At 37.9% G+C, this 19,059-nt stretch overlaps 1 protein-coding gene across 6 annotated transcripts in view; it reads left to right on the plus strand.

The window, feature by feature from the left end:
* LOC100866087 (ADAM metallopeptidase with thrombospondin type 1 motif A) overlaps nt 1-19,059 on the plus strand; it is a 118,571-nt gene that overhangs the window by 69,233 nt on the left and 30,279 nt on the right. For all 6 annotated transcript variants that reach the window (XM_086904062.1, XM_086904070.1, XM_086904060.1 and 3 more), the window contains exon 6: nt 13,196-13,382. In XM_086904062.1, the coding sequence (XP_086760188.1) occupies nt 13,196-13,382 (187 nt within the window). The remainder of the gene's footprint in view (nt 1-13,195; nt 13,383-19,059) is intronic.

Raw genomic sequence — 19,059 nt, forward strand, 5'->3', positions numbered from 1 at the left:
GGAAAAGTGGGAATTTCGAACAGTGAGAATCGTTTCATCATCAAATGGAAAAGAAGAAAAGAATTATCGAAGGGATATCGAAGTAATTAACTTGGGTGTAATGTTTGTTATGGGTGGAGTCTCTTACAAGGTTTTGTCACGTTCTCACAGGAAGCAATTACATTCACCGATGCACATTTCTCTTCGCACTATCGATTACCATTCTTGTATCGCACGGTGTGTGACAGAGATCACATTAATAAAAGGAAGTTCTCGAAATTGATCAAGGATCAAAAAAAAAAAGAACTATCTCTAATCATTGAAAGTTTTTATTCATCGAAAAAAAAAAAAAAAGAAAACAATCAAATATTTTATCTAATCGCGAATTGTAAAAAGGACAAAATTTCAGAAAGAAGAAAATGAACAAGATACTTTTATCCAGCATAGAAAAAAAAACAGATTTTGACAGGGCGTCATCGAATATCGCGTCGTATCGGACAAGACCTGTTCTTCTCTGCTGTGAACCTGCTTGCCTTGGGTAGATACGCGTAGTTTAATAGGCCGAATTAATTGGAAATTTTTATCGTAACGTTTTCCACTCGTTCCAGTTTTATTTCACTCTTTCCCTCGTACAATCCCTCGATCACGTTTCAAGAACGTACATATATATATATATACTTACGAGTTTTATGAAATTCTTCGATCTCTCCTCTCCAACCAACATTTATTCGAACAAAAGGATAGGAAAATGAAATATTCAATTGTCTCAAAGCAAGAAAAAAAATTCCATCTCCCAGATAACTACACTTTTCTTTTTTTTTTTTTTTTTCGTAAAAAAGAATCGTTAAATAAATCATTGTCATAAACAACAATAGAAACCGATGATATATCACGAGAATATAAATTATTTATCCTGGTTCACACGATGGAAAAGATCCACGACAAATATTTACACGTTTACGCAACGGCCGACCGCTATCAAACGGTCCCTTTGCTCGTCCTCCCCTCGTCCGTGTATCTGGTTTATCCTGCGTTTAATATTTCATCGGATCGTTATTGACACCCGACAACGTTTATCGACACGTGTACACGGATCCTCTGACGCGTTTAATTACGAGAGGTGGTCGATCGAGGTGCAACAACGGATGAAGAGGTCGGAAAGAGGATCTCGGCCGGTTGAATCGGGTCAACCGCACCACGTTTCGTTTTGATCAATTATCCCGGCTTGCGCATTCGTTCTCTCGGCGTTTGATCGAGCGCGAAAGATATTGCGAGGAAATAGTAGAGATCTATGATGTGAAGGAAAAAAAGAGAGAGACGAAAAGAATCGGCGAAGATATATTTGTTGCCGTTGCTTTATAGCCGTTTTCGACACTTTCCTTTGCTTCTGTGCAATGTTTGATTCGGCTTCTTTCTTTTTCTTTCTTTTTTATAACGCGTCGCACGCGATGATTCATTTTTCTCGACATCGAATCGAACGGATTCGCGAAACGTTTGAATCCTGTGAGAAGAGCACTTTAACGCTAAGCACTTACCGACAGTTGTTGTATATTTATCTTATTCTACCGCGTCGGTAAGCAATTTCTTGGAAAGAAAAGAAAAAAAGTAGAAAACTGAAAAATCTATTGTGTGCATATTTTATTAGGAAAAGTCATAAAGTAGCGATATGATAACTTTAAATATGTTTAAATATATGAAAAAGTTTGAACACGGTCACTTCTGCTAGGTCTTCAATGTTAAATGTGATAGAAATTATAAAAGGCGTTGTTCGAGAACAAATCACAAGTATTCGATCGTAAATATTACGATGCGATTGTTCACGTTTCGTGTTCAAAATAATCGAAAAATTCTTCTCTCTCTCCTTCATTTTCTGATCATCGCGAAAAAAACAAGCGAATCTTGGAATCGAGAGAGAGAGAAATAGGATGGTTGGAGGCACGCGTTCCCATGCATCGAAATCGCCGGATTTTGCAATTTCGCGTTTAATATTAATGTATTCGGAGGCGCGTACGAGGCGACGACAAATTACCGAGCCTCGTCACTGTCCCTTTTAACGCTTTGCTGCTTAAACGCGGCCCCAGCCTCCTTTTATTATGATGTATCGCGTTCTGCATATTAACACGGCCGACTAAATAAACGTCCCTTCCCGCCTTCAATTTTCCAATTTACCCGGTTCACGATTTCTCGTTTCCACCGGTTTTTCCCCGGAGAACCACGCTCTTGGAGAACCACGTTCCAATCTTTTTAGTTACAAATGCATTTAAACGTGAAAAGATTGATTTTAATCGGGACTTATAAGTAACGAACTTGATTCCTTTGAAGATAATTTGAGTAGTGAATTCTTAGAAAATTTTAAATTCTGTAATGAAGTTAATTTTCGATACCAATTTTTTAGATAAACCAGCCGATCCTTTTAAAAATCATTTTAAAATCCCTCTCGATTCGCGATTCTCGTTTTTCTTTTTTCGAAAAAGTTTGAATTTTTGATTAAAGTAACGATATAAATAATACATGATTAATTCGATTTCTTTGAAGATAATTTATAATAACATTTTCATTAATACTTTTCTAAAACTACAATTAATTTTAAATTTACAACAACAAGTTTCTACAAATCTAGAAAATTCTAAATTCTAAATAATCAATTTTAAAATGGTTTAAGATAAACGAGCCAATATTAAAAATCCGTTTAATTTCTCTCGATTCTTTTTCCGGAAAAGAGTGCGATAGAGTGAGAGGGAGATCGAGTCATGAATCGGCTCGATGAGTTTCTTTTTCTCGCGCTTGAAATTCCTGATCCCCTTTTTTTTCTTCTTCTTATCCTTCTCGTTTTTTTCTTTCTTTCTTTTTTTTTTTTTTTTTATGAACGCGATGCTCGAGGCTGATTGGAGTGTGAATTTAATTGCAAGAGCGTGCGGTCGAGACAGTGAAAGGTGGAGGATCGAGGTTGGTTGCGATGCGGAGGACGCTTCCGGTTTGGGTTTTAAACCCGCTCTACAGACTTGATTCATAAGTAAGAGAGACAATTTTTTATCGTAAATCGGAATTTTTCATTTTAAAATCAACGATTATAAAAGATACAATTTAATTTTTCATCTCCCAATCTTTGATCACTCGTCCATATATAATAATCCAAAAACTAAACTTCGAACCCTTCGAAACAAGCCAAGGTTGAAAAATCTAACGAATTACGAACCTACGATATAAAAATAAAGGAAGAAAATTAATTTTACACGATCCGACGATCGTTTTTGAATCACCCTATAATTATCCAAATGCCCGTCGATACAATATAATAAAATTACGCATAATCGGCTAACGAACCGCTTTTACGCTTACAACGTGCAACGATTAGGCCCCTCGTGGCCGTTTACACGGCCGTGCATCGCGCATCGATTCCATACAAAGCCATGGTGCGCAGGATGCAAAGACCTGGTCTCCGGCTCGTATCGAGAAGTTTAAGGCCGGTAGCCCACCCAGAAGCCGCCATTGTATCCTCGTTACCCATCGAACGCATAAAACGTATATACATGTATATATATATATATATACAAGTACGTAGACATAAAATTGTGTTGGAAAAGGGGATACGATGAAAAATCTAGGCTGTCTTGGTTCTCCTTTTAATCGCCGTTTTACCGCGAGGCAAACTCGCGAGGAACGAGTTGTTGTTTCATCTCGCTTTGCGGATAACTTTGCGGTGTTTATTTATTTTGGAATAATTGTAACGCAATTGTTTTTCCATCCTTCTTTTGTCTTTGTCGAGATAATATTTATTGGAAAAGATATTTTGTAGATTTGGAACGAAAGGAGGATGATCAATTTCCAATAAAGTTGGATAAAGTTGATTCCAGAGTTTGAATTGGAACATTTTCTAATTGTGTTTTTCTGATATGGGATCTAATATGGGAAAGGAATTTGATGAGATGATAATTTTCACGAATTAATTTTTATCAATCGATAAGTAATGTTGAACGAGAACGAATAACGAACGTACGATTAATTTCAATATCCAATACAATTTCCAAGCGTCGAGCCAATACAAATCAAATTTGTCAACATAACGTTGCGTCGTTAATAAATCTTTTGGACTTGTCCATCTGGATCTATTTAAAGAACAAACGTATCGTTCCAGTTGGCGAAACAAAATGGCAAACTCTCGAAAGGGTGACTCATCTCGCGTTTGCAATTAATTTAGCCATCGAAAAAAAAAAAAAAAGGAAGAAGCAAGAAAATTTTAATTACTCGATGCGCCTGTTAGCAATTACGATCCGTGTTGTGTTTGTTCGTATAAAATACAAAGAGAGATATATTAAAATGGAAAGAAGAATCGTTCAATAAAACGATTTCTTCGGAATTTCTTCAGAACATGTGAGAACATTTTTTTTTTTTTCCCCCAAGAGACGAGACGAGAAATACATGGGGGAAGAGAACGTTTCAAAAATATTTGATTGACCGGCCGAATCGTTCGAAAATTTCGCTATCGAGCGGATATCGAGTTTCGTATATTTCGGGCCAAGTGGGTTGGAAGAATGTCGTACGGTTTCCAACCGTGTACTCGATATTTGCGAATCGGACGTCGAGGGTGGCGAAAGCGAGGCTGTAATTCGAGTAGAGAAAGTGAAACAGTGTTTTAAGAACTGGTCCGGCGTTAAGAGGGTAACAATTTCGAAATTGAGCCTTTCGAGCTTTTGATCGAAGTGCACGAGTCGATCGTATTGCTATTACGACGATAGATTTTTTTCTTTTTTTCGCTTCACAAAGTGCGTAAAATTATTATTATTATTATTATTATTATTACATAGTTAGTGCCTGATTAAAATTGTTTCAACTTTCTCGAAATTATATTACATCTCGAAATTGCTAGAAATTATATTTTACGAGAAATTGCACAACAATTAATTTTGCTCAAACAAAATTGCATCGCATTTTCTCTCAAAGTTGTTTAATTTAATCGACAACTTTTAACTTTTGAATTTTGTCGAATAATTTTTGGATATTACCGCCTACACACCGATCCTATTTCTATCATTAAAATAAAAAAGAAAGAAAGAAAAGTGACGAGAAATATATCGTATGTATTTCCAAATTCGAAATGTGAGGTCGTCTCCTCCTCAGAAATTAACACATCGAGAAATTTCTGGAAAGATCGACCGAATTAACAAAGATCTCTCTGCCGACTCATTGCAAACCACTTCCCACACAAATTTCCCATTCTTAAATTAAAAAAAAAAAAAAAACGAAAGTGAAACCATACCACGCATCCAACCATCTCTCTCTCTCTCTCTCTCTCTCTCTCTCTCTCTCCCCCGAAAACCATCGAGAACCAAGACAAAAATCCAAAAATTAATCTTAAAGAAAAAAAAAGAATCTATAAATTTGCCCTTCTAAAGCTAAAAAGAAAAATCTCGTTCGTGGCGAAATTAACTCTCCGTCCCTTGGAAAAATCCAGAAAAACGAAATCGAAATGGAAGAGGAAAGAAAGAATCGAAATGGAGAAAGGTTGATCTCTTTTCCTTTCGATGACCGGCCTTTCGTGGATCAGCTGTGCTCCCCGTTCGAAAGGTCGATGAGTTGTTTGAGGCGGCGGCGGATTTCGAGGTCGTTGCCAGCGGTGCGCGTTCGAAAAGGCGAAAAGATATCGCGGAGTGGGCAGCGGAGAGGGACAGCGGTGAACGGTGAGGAGGATTTAGCCGGGATAAAGGGAGGGAGGATGGAGGAGAGAAAAACGGCGTTCTTGCCAAGAGAGTTCTCGGTAACCCTGAAGTCAGTCTTTGTGCCATCGGATAGCCACGTCCCCGTCGAGGTGCACGCGCCTGCAGGAATGCAAATCGCGAATGCACCGGGCGTACCAAAGCCGATTCTCTCTCCTCTTTTCTCTTCCCCTCTCATTTCTTCGCTCCAACCAGGACGCGGTATTTCGTATCATCGACTCGATTCGAGGCGATGGATAGGTTCGACAGGGACGTTCTTCCTCCCTCGTTTTCGTCCATGCTTTGGAAAGGGGAGGGAGGTAATAACGTTGTACACGTTGTCTCTGCTGGTGGTCGTTGAATTTTTGTCGTGGATTAAAGTTTCTCGAGGGAATATGTTGAATTCGTTGAATTTTTGGAACTTAAATTGGAGGAGAGGATCGATTTTTGTGGTAGTAGGTTATAGAGTTTGGATAAAATTTGGATGGATTCTATGAAAAGGAATCTTGAATGAAAAATAATTTTGTTATGTTGCGGAAAGGATGTTGGATCGATCCAAATGTTCTTCTCAAGGAATCCCCCTCCTCCTGGTTGAGGAATCGAGGAGGAGGGATTTAATTTTAAAAAATAATAATAAACTTTTCATATTTCCATTCAGTTTCGTTATTTAACTTCACTATGAAATTAATTGTATTTGCTCATTCAAACAAACACAATTAACACATAGCGAAGCGTCTTTATATTTCTTCATAAACATGCAAATTGCAAATGCAATGAAAATACGATAAAATAGACGGTCGTTCGATTTTTCTCTTTTCCCTTTGCAATCTTCTGCTGTTGCAAATCAAGCAATTTACACAATACGAATAATTCAAATGGCTGTCCATATCCTTTATGGGCAATAACGTTCGAAACGATTTCGAAAGACTTTAAGAGCTTCGGCAGATCATGATGATTACGAGGAAAAAATTCCAAGATGGATAATAAAATCGATTCGAAATGATTGGTGGCACGTGTCTGAATTTTTATTTTTTCCTCGTGTGACGCTTATTATTCGCTTGGTTGATGGATATTGCATTACCCTGTTGTGAAAAACAATAGATAGAAGTTGCTATTGTGAGAGAATATTTAATGGCTCATTCATGGTCGCACGTGACTCGTAAAGAAATTTTTTCAAATATATGTGTTTTGACATTGTAACATTAATATACAATGAAATAGAAAGTATCAAACGTGGTGTATCAAATCGATAAATTTTAATTTTTCCCGCGAATGGAACCGATCTCGAGAGTGTTGAATTCTTTTCTTTAATTTTTCTATCGAAAAAAAAGAAAAAAAGAAATCGACAAAATAAAATCATTAAAATTTCAACGAAAAAAACCTTGATGATTCCAGTCCGATCCAACTTGAATTTCCTTCCTTTTCTGTCTATCGACGACAACCTTCCTCGATCTGTTTATAGAAAAATAACGACGAATAACAATGCTCGTATATATATATATATACCTCGAAATACCTCGAATACTTCGATCGTATCGTAGAAAAATGAAAATTTCATCGAGCTCGAAAAAAGAAGAAGAAGAAGAAGAAAAAAACTGTATAAAATTATACCGAATACCCTTGTTGAAGAAGAAAGGGAGGGAAAAAAACCAGTGTTTCGTTGGGATGACCATGTTGAAATGATCTCAAACTGTCATTAAATTCAATAGGCCACGATTTAATCACCGACTTGGACACGATAAATTCCATTTAGAAAATCTGGGTTAAGAACGTTTAATCCTTTGGAAATCGAGTAATTTGTAAGGTAATGGCGTTGCCATCAACGTTAACGCCATAAGTGTTAACGCTTAATGATCATCTTGAAGACTATTTAAAGGAATTTGTTGGATATAGTCAAGGATACTGCACGTTTAAATTATTTATGATTAATTTAATTTCGTATTATTATTATATTCTGAAACGGTAATTGCACAATGTAAGGCAGATTAGATTTTTATAAGTTTGTAAACAGATGGGATTTTTTTTTTTTCTATAATTTTTCAATTATATTTATTATCGTAACTTTTTTTTTTTTGAAAAGTTTGCAAATGAATAATCATCGCGGAATTTCTGGTCGAAACTGGTGGATTATCAGGAAGTTCAAGAAAAGGCGTTGCCCTCCTGTGAACGTTCGATTTGTTGATTCATCGATTAAACAAACTTCCGAAGAACTCCTCTTGGAATTTATTTATTCGCCATCAAGTTGGGATCAAACATACGTAAACGATTGTGAAAAGATTATGCCAAGTCATATCGATGAGATGCAAAGATCGCAGATTATTTGAATATTTGCCACTCCTTTTGCTTATCGCAAATTTTCTAAATTTTCTAAAAATATATTCGAATCGAGAATTTCAATGGAGATGGAAATCGTTGGAATAAAAAATTTGGCTGCAATTATATGCTCATTCGCAAAAATATATATATATATATATCTCAAATATTTATAAATAATTAATTTATTATTAGATATATTAATTTGCGACTCGTCTTTTTTATAATTTTAATCGTGCAAGAATCGAAATTGTTGGCTACTAATAATAGGCGAGCAAGTAGCGCAAGTTGAAGTTTTGATAGTGATTTCAGGTTGAAGAAATCCGCTTGTAAGCCGGCAATATTTACGTAATCCATGCATGGAAATAGAATCATTTATCAACGACGTAAAATTAGAATGGAACTTTTTATCGCGATATTTCTAAAATTACTTGTTGAATCAAAGGATCGAATTTTTCAAAAGAGCGCGAATGAGAAACTGAACAATATAATCATCATAATAAATCTGTTTAAAACTAAAAGATAAATCGCCAACAATTCTCTGTATTGAAAATACAACATGATTTCTAGAAGAACGATCGCAGATTCTCCCTTCGTTCCAAAGAGGAATTAATTAAATTTTCAAAACGAATTCGTGATTAGTAATCACGAAAGTGGCAACAATCACCTCTCGTCTCGGACGACAAAGAGGACGCTTTCTCGAGCCCGCCATTTTTCCCCCAGCCTCGTCTCTTCCGCTCGAGGCTGTCTGCGTAAAAAGGATGACACAAAATATCGATGGTACGTGGCGATCAGGAAGGAAGGGAAAAAAACGATCGAGAAGAGGAGAGGAAAAAAAAAAGGAGAGAAGGAGAGAACAATGAGACGTGTTTCCACCCGGCCAATAAATTTCTTCCTCCAACTCTTTCTCTCCGCGTACGCGCAACTATGCTTCTGAATGAAACGCGACGTTCCCAAAGGTGAACTTCTTTCCCTTCCTCCCTTCTCCTCCCTACTCCCTCCCCCACCATGGTTTACACGCGAGCAGAATGACCGTTTACGGTTGTTCGTGATCGAGACGACAGCTGAAAGCCCACGTTGTCTTTCGAATAGCGAGAGTTCGAATTGCTGATTCTTCTCTGTGTAACTAAGTACTTTAACTCACTTAAGCCGGCAGAAGTCTATCCGCACGCCTCGCTCATATTTCCCTCCCTTTGTCCCGTTTCTTCACACGGTTGGTTTTCTATTAAAGTGTGGAAAAGAATTCTATACACCTGGACTTTTATGGACTTATTTATACATGGCTTTTGTCAGGGAAATGTGTATCTTCATTTTCTTTAGAAATTGAGAATAACAGGCGGCGCGGTGGGTTGAGGCGACAGGTGGGCGCGGTGCGGGTAAGAAAGTGGTTTCCTTCCCGAGTGGTTGCGGTGCGCAGGGGGCCTCGCTTCGAAGCGAGGTGAATTTTTGAAGCGAGACAAATCCCTTTTACGAGGTATACAACGCTGTTGACAATGAGACGGGTACACACTATTTACGTGTATTGATTGAGTTTCTTCTTATTACACACCTCTCCCCTTTCCCTCCATCTGTCTCTTTATGAATTTTTTCTTTTTTTTTTTTTTTTTTTTTTTTTACGGCTCTTTTCCCCTCCTCCCCTCTCCACTCGTCGTAAGACGTCGAATCGTTAATTGATCGTTTCAAATCTCGTGTTGCGTCGTATTGTCTTTTAACTTGAGTTTATCCTTTAACTTCCCTCCGGTTATTAAATATTATGAATCTTTTGTAATTGGTAGTGGTACTACTACTACTACTACTACTACTACTACTACTACTACTACTACTATTATTACTACCACTACTTTTTCTTTCGAACGAGATGAGAACAACAACAACAGGGAAGAAATCATAGAAAATGTAACGTAGTAATGTAATCACACTCGCTGCAATATCTTGCCTCGTCCATTATCGAATCAACGTCCACCTCAAATTGAAACCTGTCGCGCAAAAACTTGAAGAGACTTGTGCGAAATATACGATTACATCCAGCTAGCGGAGCGATTGCCATCATGGAAAGAGAGGACGAAAGGGGAAGAAGAAGAAGAACAGCATCGTTTCCATAATAAACGGCCTGGTGGGACAATTAGATTGAAAAACTTGGCTTAAATAAACATGTAATTTAACGATTAATAGATTAACGAGGAAACGATGATTATCAATTTCCAAGAAGCGATCGGATCCATCCATCCTCTCTGAACCTGTTGATCCCTGTGTAAACACGCGATAATTCCTCGTCCCGGCAATCTCCCCTCGTTTCAAAGTGATCTGCATATCAGCTGGTGGCCAACGTTCGAAACGCTGAAATTACAAGCGGAAGTGCGTTAAGAGGCGTTGATAATCGGACATGCCGCCGTTAATCGGCCATCACTGTACGAATCATAGTCTTTACTCATCGCTACTCGACGAGCAACCGAGATTCCTGTAATTAGGAGCAATAATTAATTAGGCCGATTTTCTCTGGCTTCTCTGGTACGACCGATGGTCGTCAGTTTTCTTTTTTTTTTTTTTTTTTATGAATGATAATTATAAGCTTCTTAATTAGATTCGATTGATCGGGAATAGCACGTAGCTTTTTCTCGATTTTTATCGGTCTGCAATTTCACTGTGGTCAAAATGATCGTTTCGATTTTCGACTCGAGAATAAAGGATTATGTAGAGTAGAGGCTTGTGATCAATCGCGTTAAGTTGATTTCATATTTGTGGTTTTATTGTTATTACGTTAAACAATTGTCGTTCATACTTTTTAGCTTGTTTTATAAGAACGTTTTATAGGTTATGTTTGGTTCGGAAGATGGATAGTTATTGGTATTGCGCGTTGTTTTTTTTTAGATAGCAATTGGAAAACGATGGAACAGGTATTATATTTTTGCACTTTGTATCAAAGTTGAAACAACTTTTTTCATATAGCATTTCTTTTTCTTACACAAAATTCCTTACAAAATTATTAATCCGAGATTTGGAACAAAATAACGTATTTATCGTTGGAGAATGATCAGAGGATTCTTCGTTGCAATCTAAGCATTTTGTACTCACGTGCACCTTTGTTTTCCTGACCGAATCGAGGTTAATGCAATTGGGCAAAATTCCAAGAACACGACTTGAAGCAAGCAAAATTAGCTTTATTAAAGCCAATTTTTTTTTTCCTCTCTTTTCTTTTCGGAACGAATATTATGAAACAACGTGTTATGAAAACACGTAGTGTAGAATTTCAAACGATCCTCCGTCAAATTCCTTCCTTTCTCAGGTGAAAAGAAAAAGCGCAAAGAATCGAGTTTAAAAATTCTCCCTCCTCCCTCCCTTCCAAAAAATCTTTCCAATCTCTCTCGCTCGTCAAAATCAAAACAACTCGTCTTCTGTCTTAAGGAGCATAGGCGACAAAAAGAAGAAAACTGGTTGGAATAATTATGCAATCGGATCGAGACCGATTACACTCGGTTGGAATACGAATACGCGGGACACGCATGACAGAATCGCGTAACAGTCGAACAGGCTCGCTTTTAATCGATTATTTTCACCTGATCCGCTCGAGTTCGTCCGCGGGTCCGCGGCTTTGCCCTCGCACACGTGGAATTTACGTGGGTGGCATACACTTAGCGGGGGCGTCCCGTGTAGCCGGTGTGTTTTCACATTCAAATCGAGCAAGTTATGTCAGGGCACCGCTGCATGTATAAATAAATCGCGTGAAATGCGGCGAGACACACGTCTCGCTATCTCTGGGATGATAGACCGGTTCTTCTACAAATTTGAACGTTTCTTTTTTCTTTTTTTTTTTTTCTATTTATTTATTTATTTATTTAAGAATATAAGCAAGAGATGTAATGAAGGTATTTTTTGGGGGATGTGCAAAAGCAAAACTTTTTTCAATAGTTGAAATATATTTGATCGTTGGATAATCAAAATTATCGAAAGCGATTCTAATTTTGTAGGCTAATTTTAAATTTTACGATAAGTGAAAGTTTGATAACAATTAACTATGGCTAAAGATAGAGTGAAAGTCAGGTAAAAACTTTCATGGTGATCGAAACGAACACGTGTCGTGTCTCTCGCGCGATTGAAATAATGATATAAGAATCGGGTAATTTTTAGTAATAACAATTAAAACTCGATGATGTCGATCAACTCGAACGTTGAAAAGCAAAGTGAGTGATTTGCAAAAAAGAAAAAAAAAAAAAGAAAAAATGTTTCGAGTGTACGTAGTTATTTACGAGGGAAAAAAGTGACAATTTTAAGATAAAGTGAAAATGTAATAAAATTAAAGACAGAAAGAGGAAACTTTCTTCGGTTTTACGGGATGGACACGTTTGGCAATAAAGTAGCTTTACAACGTTGTACATTTTACGAGCATCAAATGGGGAAAAAGTGACAACGCTCGGCCAGAAATCGGCATTCTTGGAAAGGATGGCCGAAATTTCGATCAATCTGACTGAATCGTTCTGTTACGCACATTTAAAATCCTATTTAATCTTAACTACAATTTATTTTCACCTTATTTTTAATAGAAAGTACGATATTATCTCTGTTAATATCGTAAACGTTCTCCCTGCTTTCCTCCAAAAATTTAACTCGATCAATCTTCGAAAAGAGTCGAACGAGATCGCTAAAAATCACTCCTCGATTAAGAAAAATCGTAAAGTATCGGTAATTAAATTGTAATTAAATTGATCACAAATACGCCTTATCCAAACACACCCATTCTCTTCTCCAATTTAAACCGAAAGTAAGAATCTTCGATTATATTGAATTCAATTATATATCCCCCTTTCACCTCGATATAGCATACTATGACTCGACTGATTTTACAAAATTACCGTGTAAACTGCAACTGCAAACAGGAATAATCGTCGTGTTTACATCGATTCATCTTTCGTTTAAGAGGGGAAAAAAAAAAAAAAAAAAAGAGAGAGAGAATAAAAATGGTTCACTTTCACCGTGATAAACGCGATTATAGCTTTAGAAATTACGTGGACAATTGATCGAAATTTCACGGCTCGATGCCTTCGATGACGTGGAAAAGAAAAAAAGAAAGAACGTGAGAGCGAGAAAGAGAGAGAGAGAGAAGAAAAGGGTTAGCGCAAGTAGGTAGCTGGTTTCATTGAGGGGATAAAAGGCCAATCATGGTGTGGAATGACTCACCGAATTTTTGGCATGTCTTTTTTCTTTTTCTGCCGCAGACGGGACACGTGAGAACGTCGACGGGAAGCTACATAATTAAACCGGCCAAGCCCTGGCGGGAGGATTCTCTAGAATTTTCGTTGGAGCACGCCGTCCAGAGGATAAAACCCTACACCCTGATGGATCCTGATGGCAGCACGAACTCGGTCGATGGTCGGGTTGGAACGCATAATTGCGGCGTGATCGGTGAGTTGGTTATTATTCACACATTCGAATAATTATCTGCCTCAGAGAATTATCTCGTAAAAATACAATCCTAAAGTTAGATCAGTTAATCAGTTATCCTATTAACGACTAAATTATTCTTTGAATTAACTCTTTGTACATTTATATTTACCAATCGAGCTAACAAAAGTCCCTAGGATGTAACTACATATATTTACTAACGTAAATATATTTGTAATAACAAAATGGCGACTATATGGCAAAAGGTAAAGTAGAATTTTATCTTTACGAAGTTTGAAATACTGTTGTTGTTACAATCCTTCATCTGCTCGTCGCAATAGGCGAAAATCTCGAGATGGGTCGAGGACCACCGTGGCTCGTACCTCGATAATTCGGATAACCGAGCCGAAAACGTATTAATAATGCATGGAGCTGGCATTAGGAGTTGACGACGATGCCTTGACACAGCCTTGTGCGTGTGTACTTGCGTAGAGACGTCCAGGTGACTTGGATACCTATCGTTTTATTCATGACCAACCCGGCTCCCTTCCCGTTTTAAAAAACCGGCGTGTCACGTGTGTGTCGCACGGCGAAAGTTCATTCGAGCGTAAGCGAATAAATAAATGGGCAGCCAGGGATAGAGAGGATGGTCTTCCTCCTCCTTCTTCTCCTCCTTTTCCTTCTCTCTTTCCTCCCTTTTCGGGCCACGACCGGTTTTTTTCGACAGCTCGATTAACATTCCGTTGTCGAGCCGTTTCATTGTCCACGCGGAGGCGCGGATTAATTATTTCGTCAGCCGTACACCGATCATCTTATCTCTCGTCCAGAGTTTCGCCCATCGTCGATTCCTTTTTTTTTTTTTTTTTTTGGGATACTTTTTGGCATTTGAACATTTGAAAATCTCACGTGTTACGTGTTTCGAGGTAATTTGGGAAAAGTGGTTTAGGAAACGGTGTAATTGTGTTTATTGTAATCTGTGGAGTAATAAATTTTGAAAAGAGGATGGGGTAATGGAATTAAATTTATGAGAAGCGCGGATATTCAGAAGTGTGAAATGTTTTGGTCGTTTCGATGGAGCAAACACGTGGTATTTCGTTCGTGTTTTATCCGTTAAAGTGTATGATTGATGCAACGCTACGGTGATTTATGGACAATACCTTGGCTCATTAATAAAAGCGCGTGGAAAAGTGTATACGTTAAATTCCAAGTACCGAGAGTAATTAATTTTGACCAAGTCTTTTATGCACCGATCTGTAGAAACTTTTCAACGGTAATACAATTAAGTTTACAAATTGCATTTCTTCCCGTCGTATGATTTACGACCACGTTTCAAGGAACAATAAACTCTCTAAACGATTGATAATTTACAAGCAACATCTTCACTCCACAAAAAGGTTAGAGCAACATTTAACTGGCTAACTGACTAATTGTAACGCCTTAAGACGAATGATTTTGACGATCATCAGATACTTAAGAGAAATTAAAATTTTCACAATTGATAAAAATAAGCTCGCCAGAAGAAAAAAAAAAAAAAGGAAAACACCCGCTTTTTTCTTTCATCCGCTTATGGAATCGGCAGCGTGCTTAATTGACGGTTGCTCGTATTATTTCTTTTCTTTCTTTCTCCCCTCCCCTCCTTCCACTCCTGGTCCCCCTTGGTCGATCTCACCCACCGGTTGCTGCCCTTTTTCTTCCAGCTCGAGGGCCGACCGCGCGTGTGCGTACGAATTTAAAGAACGTTAACCCTCCCGCGGTCGAAGACCGTGGTGGCTCGGAGCAAACAGCCTTCGTCCGGGCTTTCGTCATTTTTCAGGAAAAATAAACGGACCCCCTGTTCGACCGCCGCTCAAATTTATGCCGCGTTCGACGCTATTACCATACCAGATCTTGGATCTGGTTTGTGTGTTTATCGAAGAGATATTGGGGTGGGAGGGAGGGAGGGTGGTTGCCCCTTTGTAACAGGGGCAATAAGAGAATAGAGGGGGGGGGGGGATCGCGTGTGTAGGCGAAATATATAGGCAGAGAGGGAGGAGAGTAATTTTTTTTGCTGATTTAATGTCGATTGAAATGTTTGAAAGTTGTCGGATTTTATGGCGATATTATAATGGCCATAAATCGACAACGAATAAAGGCTTCGAAGATTGAAGAGTTTTTCAATTTTTCGACGGTTGCGTTACACGCAAAACGATGTAAAATTTTTTGATACGATCTTATATAGATAGATTTGAGCCTTGATTGTTTAATTTTTACAGCAAGTGAAAAATAAGGTGTCTGTCGAATTTTAGATGGGATATTAATCTATCTTTATTAATCGTTCGTTAAAAATAATATTTTTGAAATATTCTCCTTCTTCGACGCAACGAATAAAATAAACTCGATCCTTCCCTCGCAAAACCTCTCGAGAAGAGAGGTTGTAATCCGCTTTACAAATTTATCAAACCTCTCTCTCTCTCTCTCCCCCTCGTTGGAAGAAAGGGGGGAAAAAGCAAAAGCGAGTGAGAAGCGGAGGCGTTTGAATCGAACGTTAAACGGCGGGTAACGCGATAAAGTGGATATTAAAAGCGGGCGAAAGGGGGGCAATATCCATGGTGGAAAGTCACGGGCCGTGGTTGTTACGCACACGAGTCTCGATCGTGACCTAATCTCGTTTCAAAGGCGAAGGGCGTAACCGTGGCGCGGATCCAGCTCGAAGCCAAGAGAGGAAAAGGCGTTTGAGAGAGGAGCGGTGGCGACGACCACCTGTAACGAAACAGGTTCGGCCATTTACGGGATATTACGCTCCGGGCGAATTCTGACGTTCCATTCGAGACAGCTTGGCGACGTGCTCGAGCCGTCCACCGAGGGCAACCGTTCACCAAATTCGCCTTCTTGCACGCGCCCGCCTCCTCGCCTTTGCCCGCGTGATATCCGTGAATTTTTGAACCGATGGAAATGCGAGATACGATGAACGGATGGGTGGAGATTAGATCGAGATTAGGTCGTTGCCTACTTTTTTCAATTCGCAATCGTGGCAATCGTACTCGGTTCAGAGTTTTTGAACGTTGAATTCTTTTCTTCTGTTTTGGCGAACTTGAAAATAGAAAATTTTCTGAAAAAATTTATATGGTATTTTTCTACTAAAAGATTATCTTGAAACTGTCGATTCACCGTTCGTAGTGAAGAAACGTAAAATATAAAAGGAAGAAAGTTTATTTTTAGTTAAATATTTCGACGATACTTTCCATAATTATCGTGGATCGATATAATGAACATATGGTTAATAAAACATGGGGATAAAGTAATCTAGCGATCTAGTAACTTTGTAAGCCATTTAAAATATTAGGAAGAAAGTTTACTTTTAGTTGAATATTTCGATTCTTTCCATGTCGTAGCTGCGAGTTAGCTATCAATACGTTGACCAAGTTATTAATAGAAAATGGGAATAAAGTGATCGAGCGGTTATTATCCAGTAATTATCTGGTAAGTGTATGTGGGTCACTTTACGTGTCACGTCGACGTGGAAGGTGTAAAGTAATTGAGCGAGACTAGAGAATAGAGGTATGTTGAAAGCGGTAGGAAATCAAGTGGGTAGCAAGTATGGCGGTGTGAATGAGATTTTAATAGTGGATGTAGGTGTGCGCTCGGAAACAGGCGAATGACGTAATAATTGATTTATGGTTTTAGGTTGATGTGTAAATGCACGCGCATATTCATACTTCCTGCGACGTCGTAAATGTTGATTGTACTCCGGTTGTAATGGGATATTTTATTATCCGACTAAGCGTCAATTATGATCTTGTATAATTAGGATAAAATCTGTACGGCATCCGAGCAACATAATAAATTGCAATAATCGATTGGCTATTGTTTACGTATCGTAAATTAGTAGGCTATTGTATATACAGAAATAACTAGCTTTTCAGACTAGAAATGCGGTTAATGCGTGTCGTGCCGTTTTAAAATACGTTTGAATTTTACATGGGAATTTTTATTTCGATAAAAAAATATTTGCAAAAGTATAGAGGAGTTGCAGAGGAGGGGAAGAAGCAAACGATCGCGTTTTCAAGATAGAGTAGAATTTGAATTTTAATAATTTTAATATTCAAATATTTGTTGTTTGTAATAAATAAAACTGTTTATAAATTAAATAAAATAGGGAAGATACTAAGTATTAAATGATTCTTTCAATATGCGAATTTCTATTTAGATTTCACTTTTTTTTTTTTGTTTGCATAACTCGAATTTGCATAAATATTCACGGAATCATAATAAGACGAGTATAATGATCATATTATTTATGACGATTTTTCATCGTTAAACGATCGTTAGAGCGAAAGATGGAAAATATTAGTGCGATAGATCTTTCAAATATTAGCATTAGGAAGCTTGTGAACCCGGAAGTGAACATCGATCACTTTAAATAGATAGATCGTTTACCTCCAAGTGTTCTACCATTTATACCAAGAATAGTGTACGTGCGACGTTCGGGTCAATGATTTATCTGGCTTTCCCTTTCTCGAAGTAATTTTCAATTCAAACATTCCTACCAACGAATCCCCGATAAAATTTCACAAGAACGTTAAAACTCGCCCTTTTTCTTTTAAACGTAACTTTAAACACGATACAATCAATTTCCGCTAAAATCACACTGAAATTAAAATTAAGAATATTTCCAAATTTCTTTGTTATAAAAAATTAAAATTGCCTTTAAACGATCTACGATCTAATTATTCCCTATAGTATCGTTGAAACTCAAATCCAAATTTATTCCAATTTTTTCTTCTCAAAATATTGGAATAAAATCATCCCCCTCGTGAAATAATAAAAGCACGAACGAAAAGCAAGGATATACGTACTCGAGGAGGCGTACTACGCTCTGTGGAAGCACGTGGGCGGTAGATCGCGATCGATGGTGGATCCACGAGCCGGTCATGGGCTCGATACATGGGCTCTCTGGTCGATGGCTTTCGTTCCTTCGGGACCGGCTGCAATCGCCTGGGCCTGGGGCACGGCAAACCTGTTAAGCCGATGAACCTGTAATCACGCGCGAATTTCGAACGAGAAACCAGCCCTTCTGCACCTCCGAGCAAGAAACTGAAATCGGCTGGTTAACTTAGGAAAGAAAAAGGCGGGTTTAAAGGCAGGGGAAACGATGACAGAGGAGAGCTCGTTTCGAGTTGGGGAAGGAATGCATCGCGTGATTACCACTCCTTTCGTCTGTAATAATCGAAGATCTTCGTACGGAAAATTCTTAATGATGAGAACACGACAATTCTTTTTCTTCCTTCTCTCTAATTTTTATTTTACAAATGTTCGAGAAGAATCGAAGAGAATATTTCGGACAATTTATATCTGAAAAAGTATTTAATCGCGATATTAATTTGATTGTTCAACAGAAGAAAATATTTTATTTATCACAGTCCAATTCGATAGAAAAGTCCAATCGATTCGATGGAAAACAGAATTTTACGAAACGAAATAACGTATATCCGATACTGACAAATTACTGGCAAAAATTCGAGGAACAAAATACCCGAAACCGCAAAAACGTGTATGAAAAACTTCGACCACAGAACTACACGGATAAAATTCGCTTCAAACTTCTATATATAAGAAAAGAAAAAATAAATAAATAAAATAAAATTCTCTACTGAATCACTTGACAAGGAAGAACAAACAAAGAGCAAACAAAAACTATTTTACCGGCCGTTCTACCTAT

The sequence above is a fragment of the Apis florea genome, unplaced genomic scaffold, assembly GCF_048593485.1.
Source record: "Apis florea isolate Af1SG1 unplaced genomic scaffold, ASM4859348v1 contig_1615_pilon, whole genome shotgun sequence".
Classification (NCBI taxonomy): Eukaryota; Metazoa; Arthropoda; class Insecta; order Hymenoptera; family Apidae; genus Apis; species Apis florea.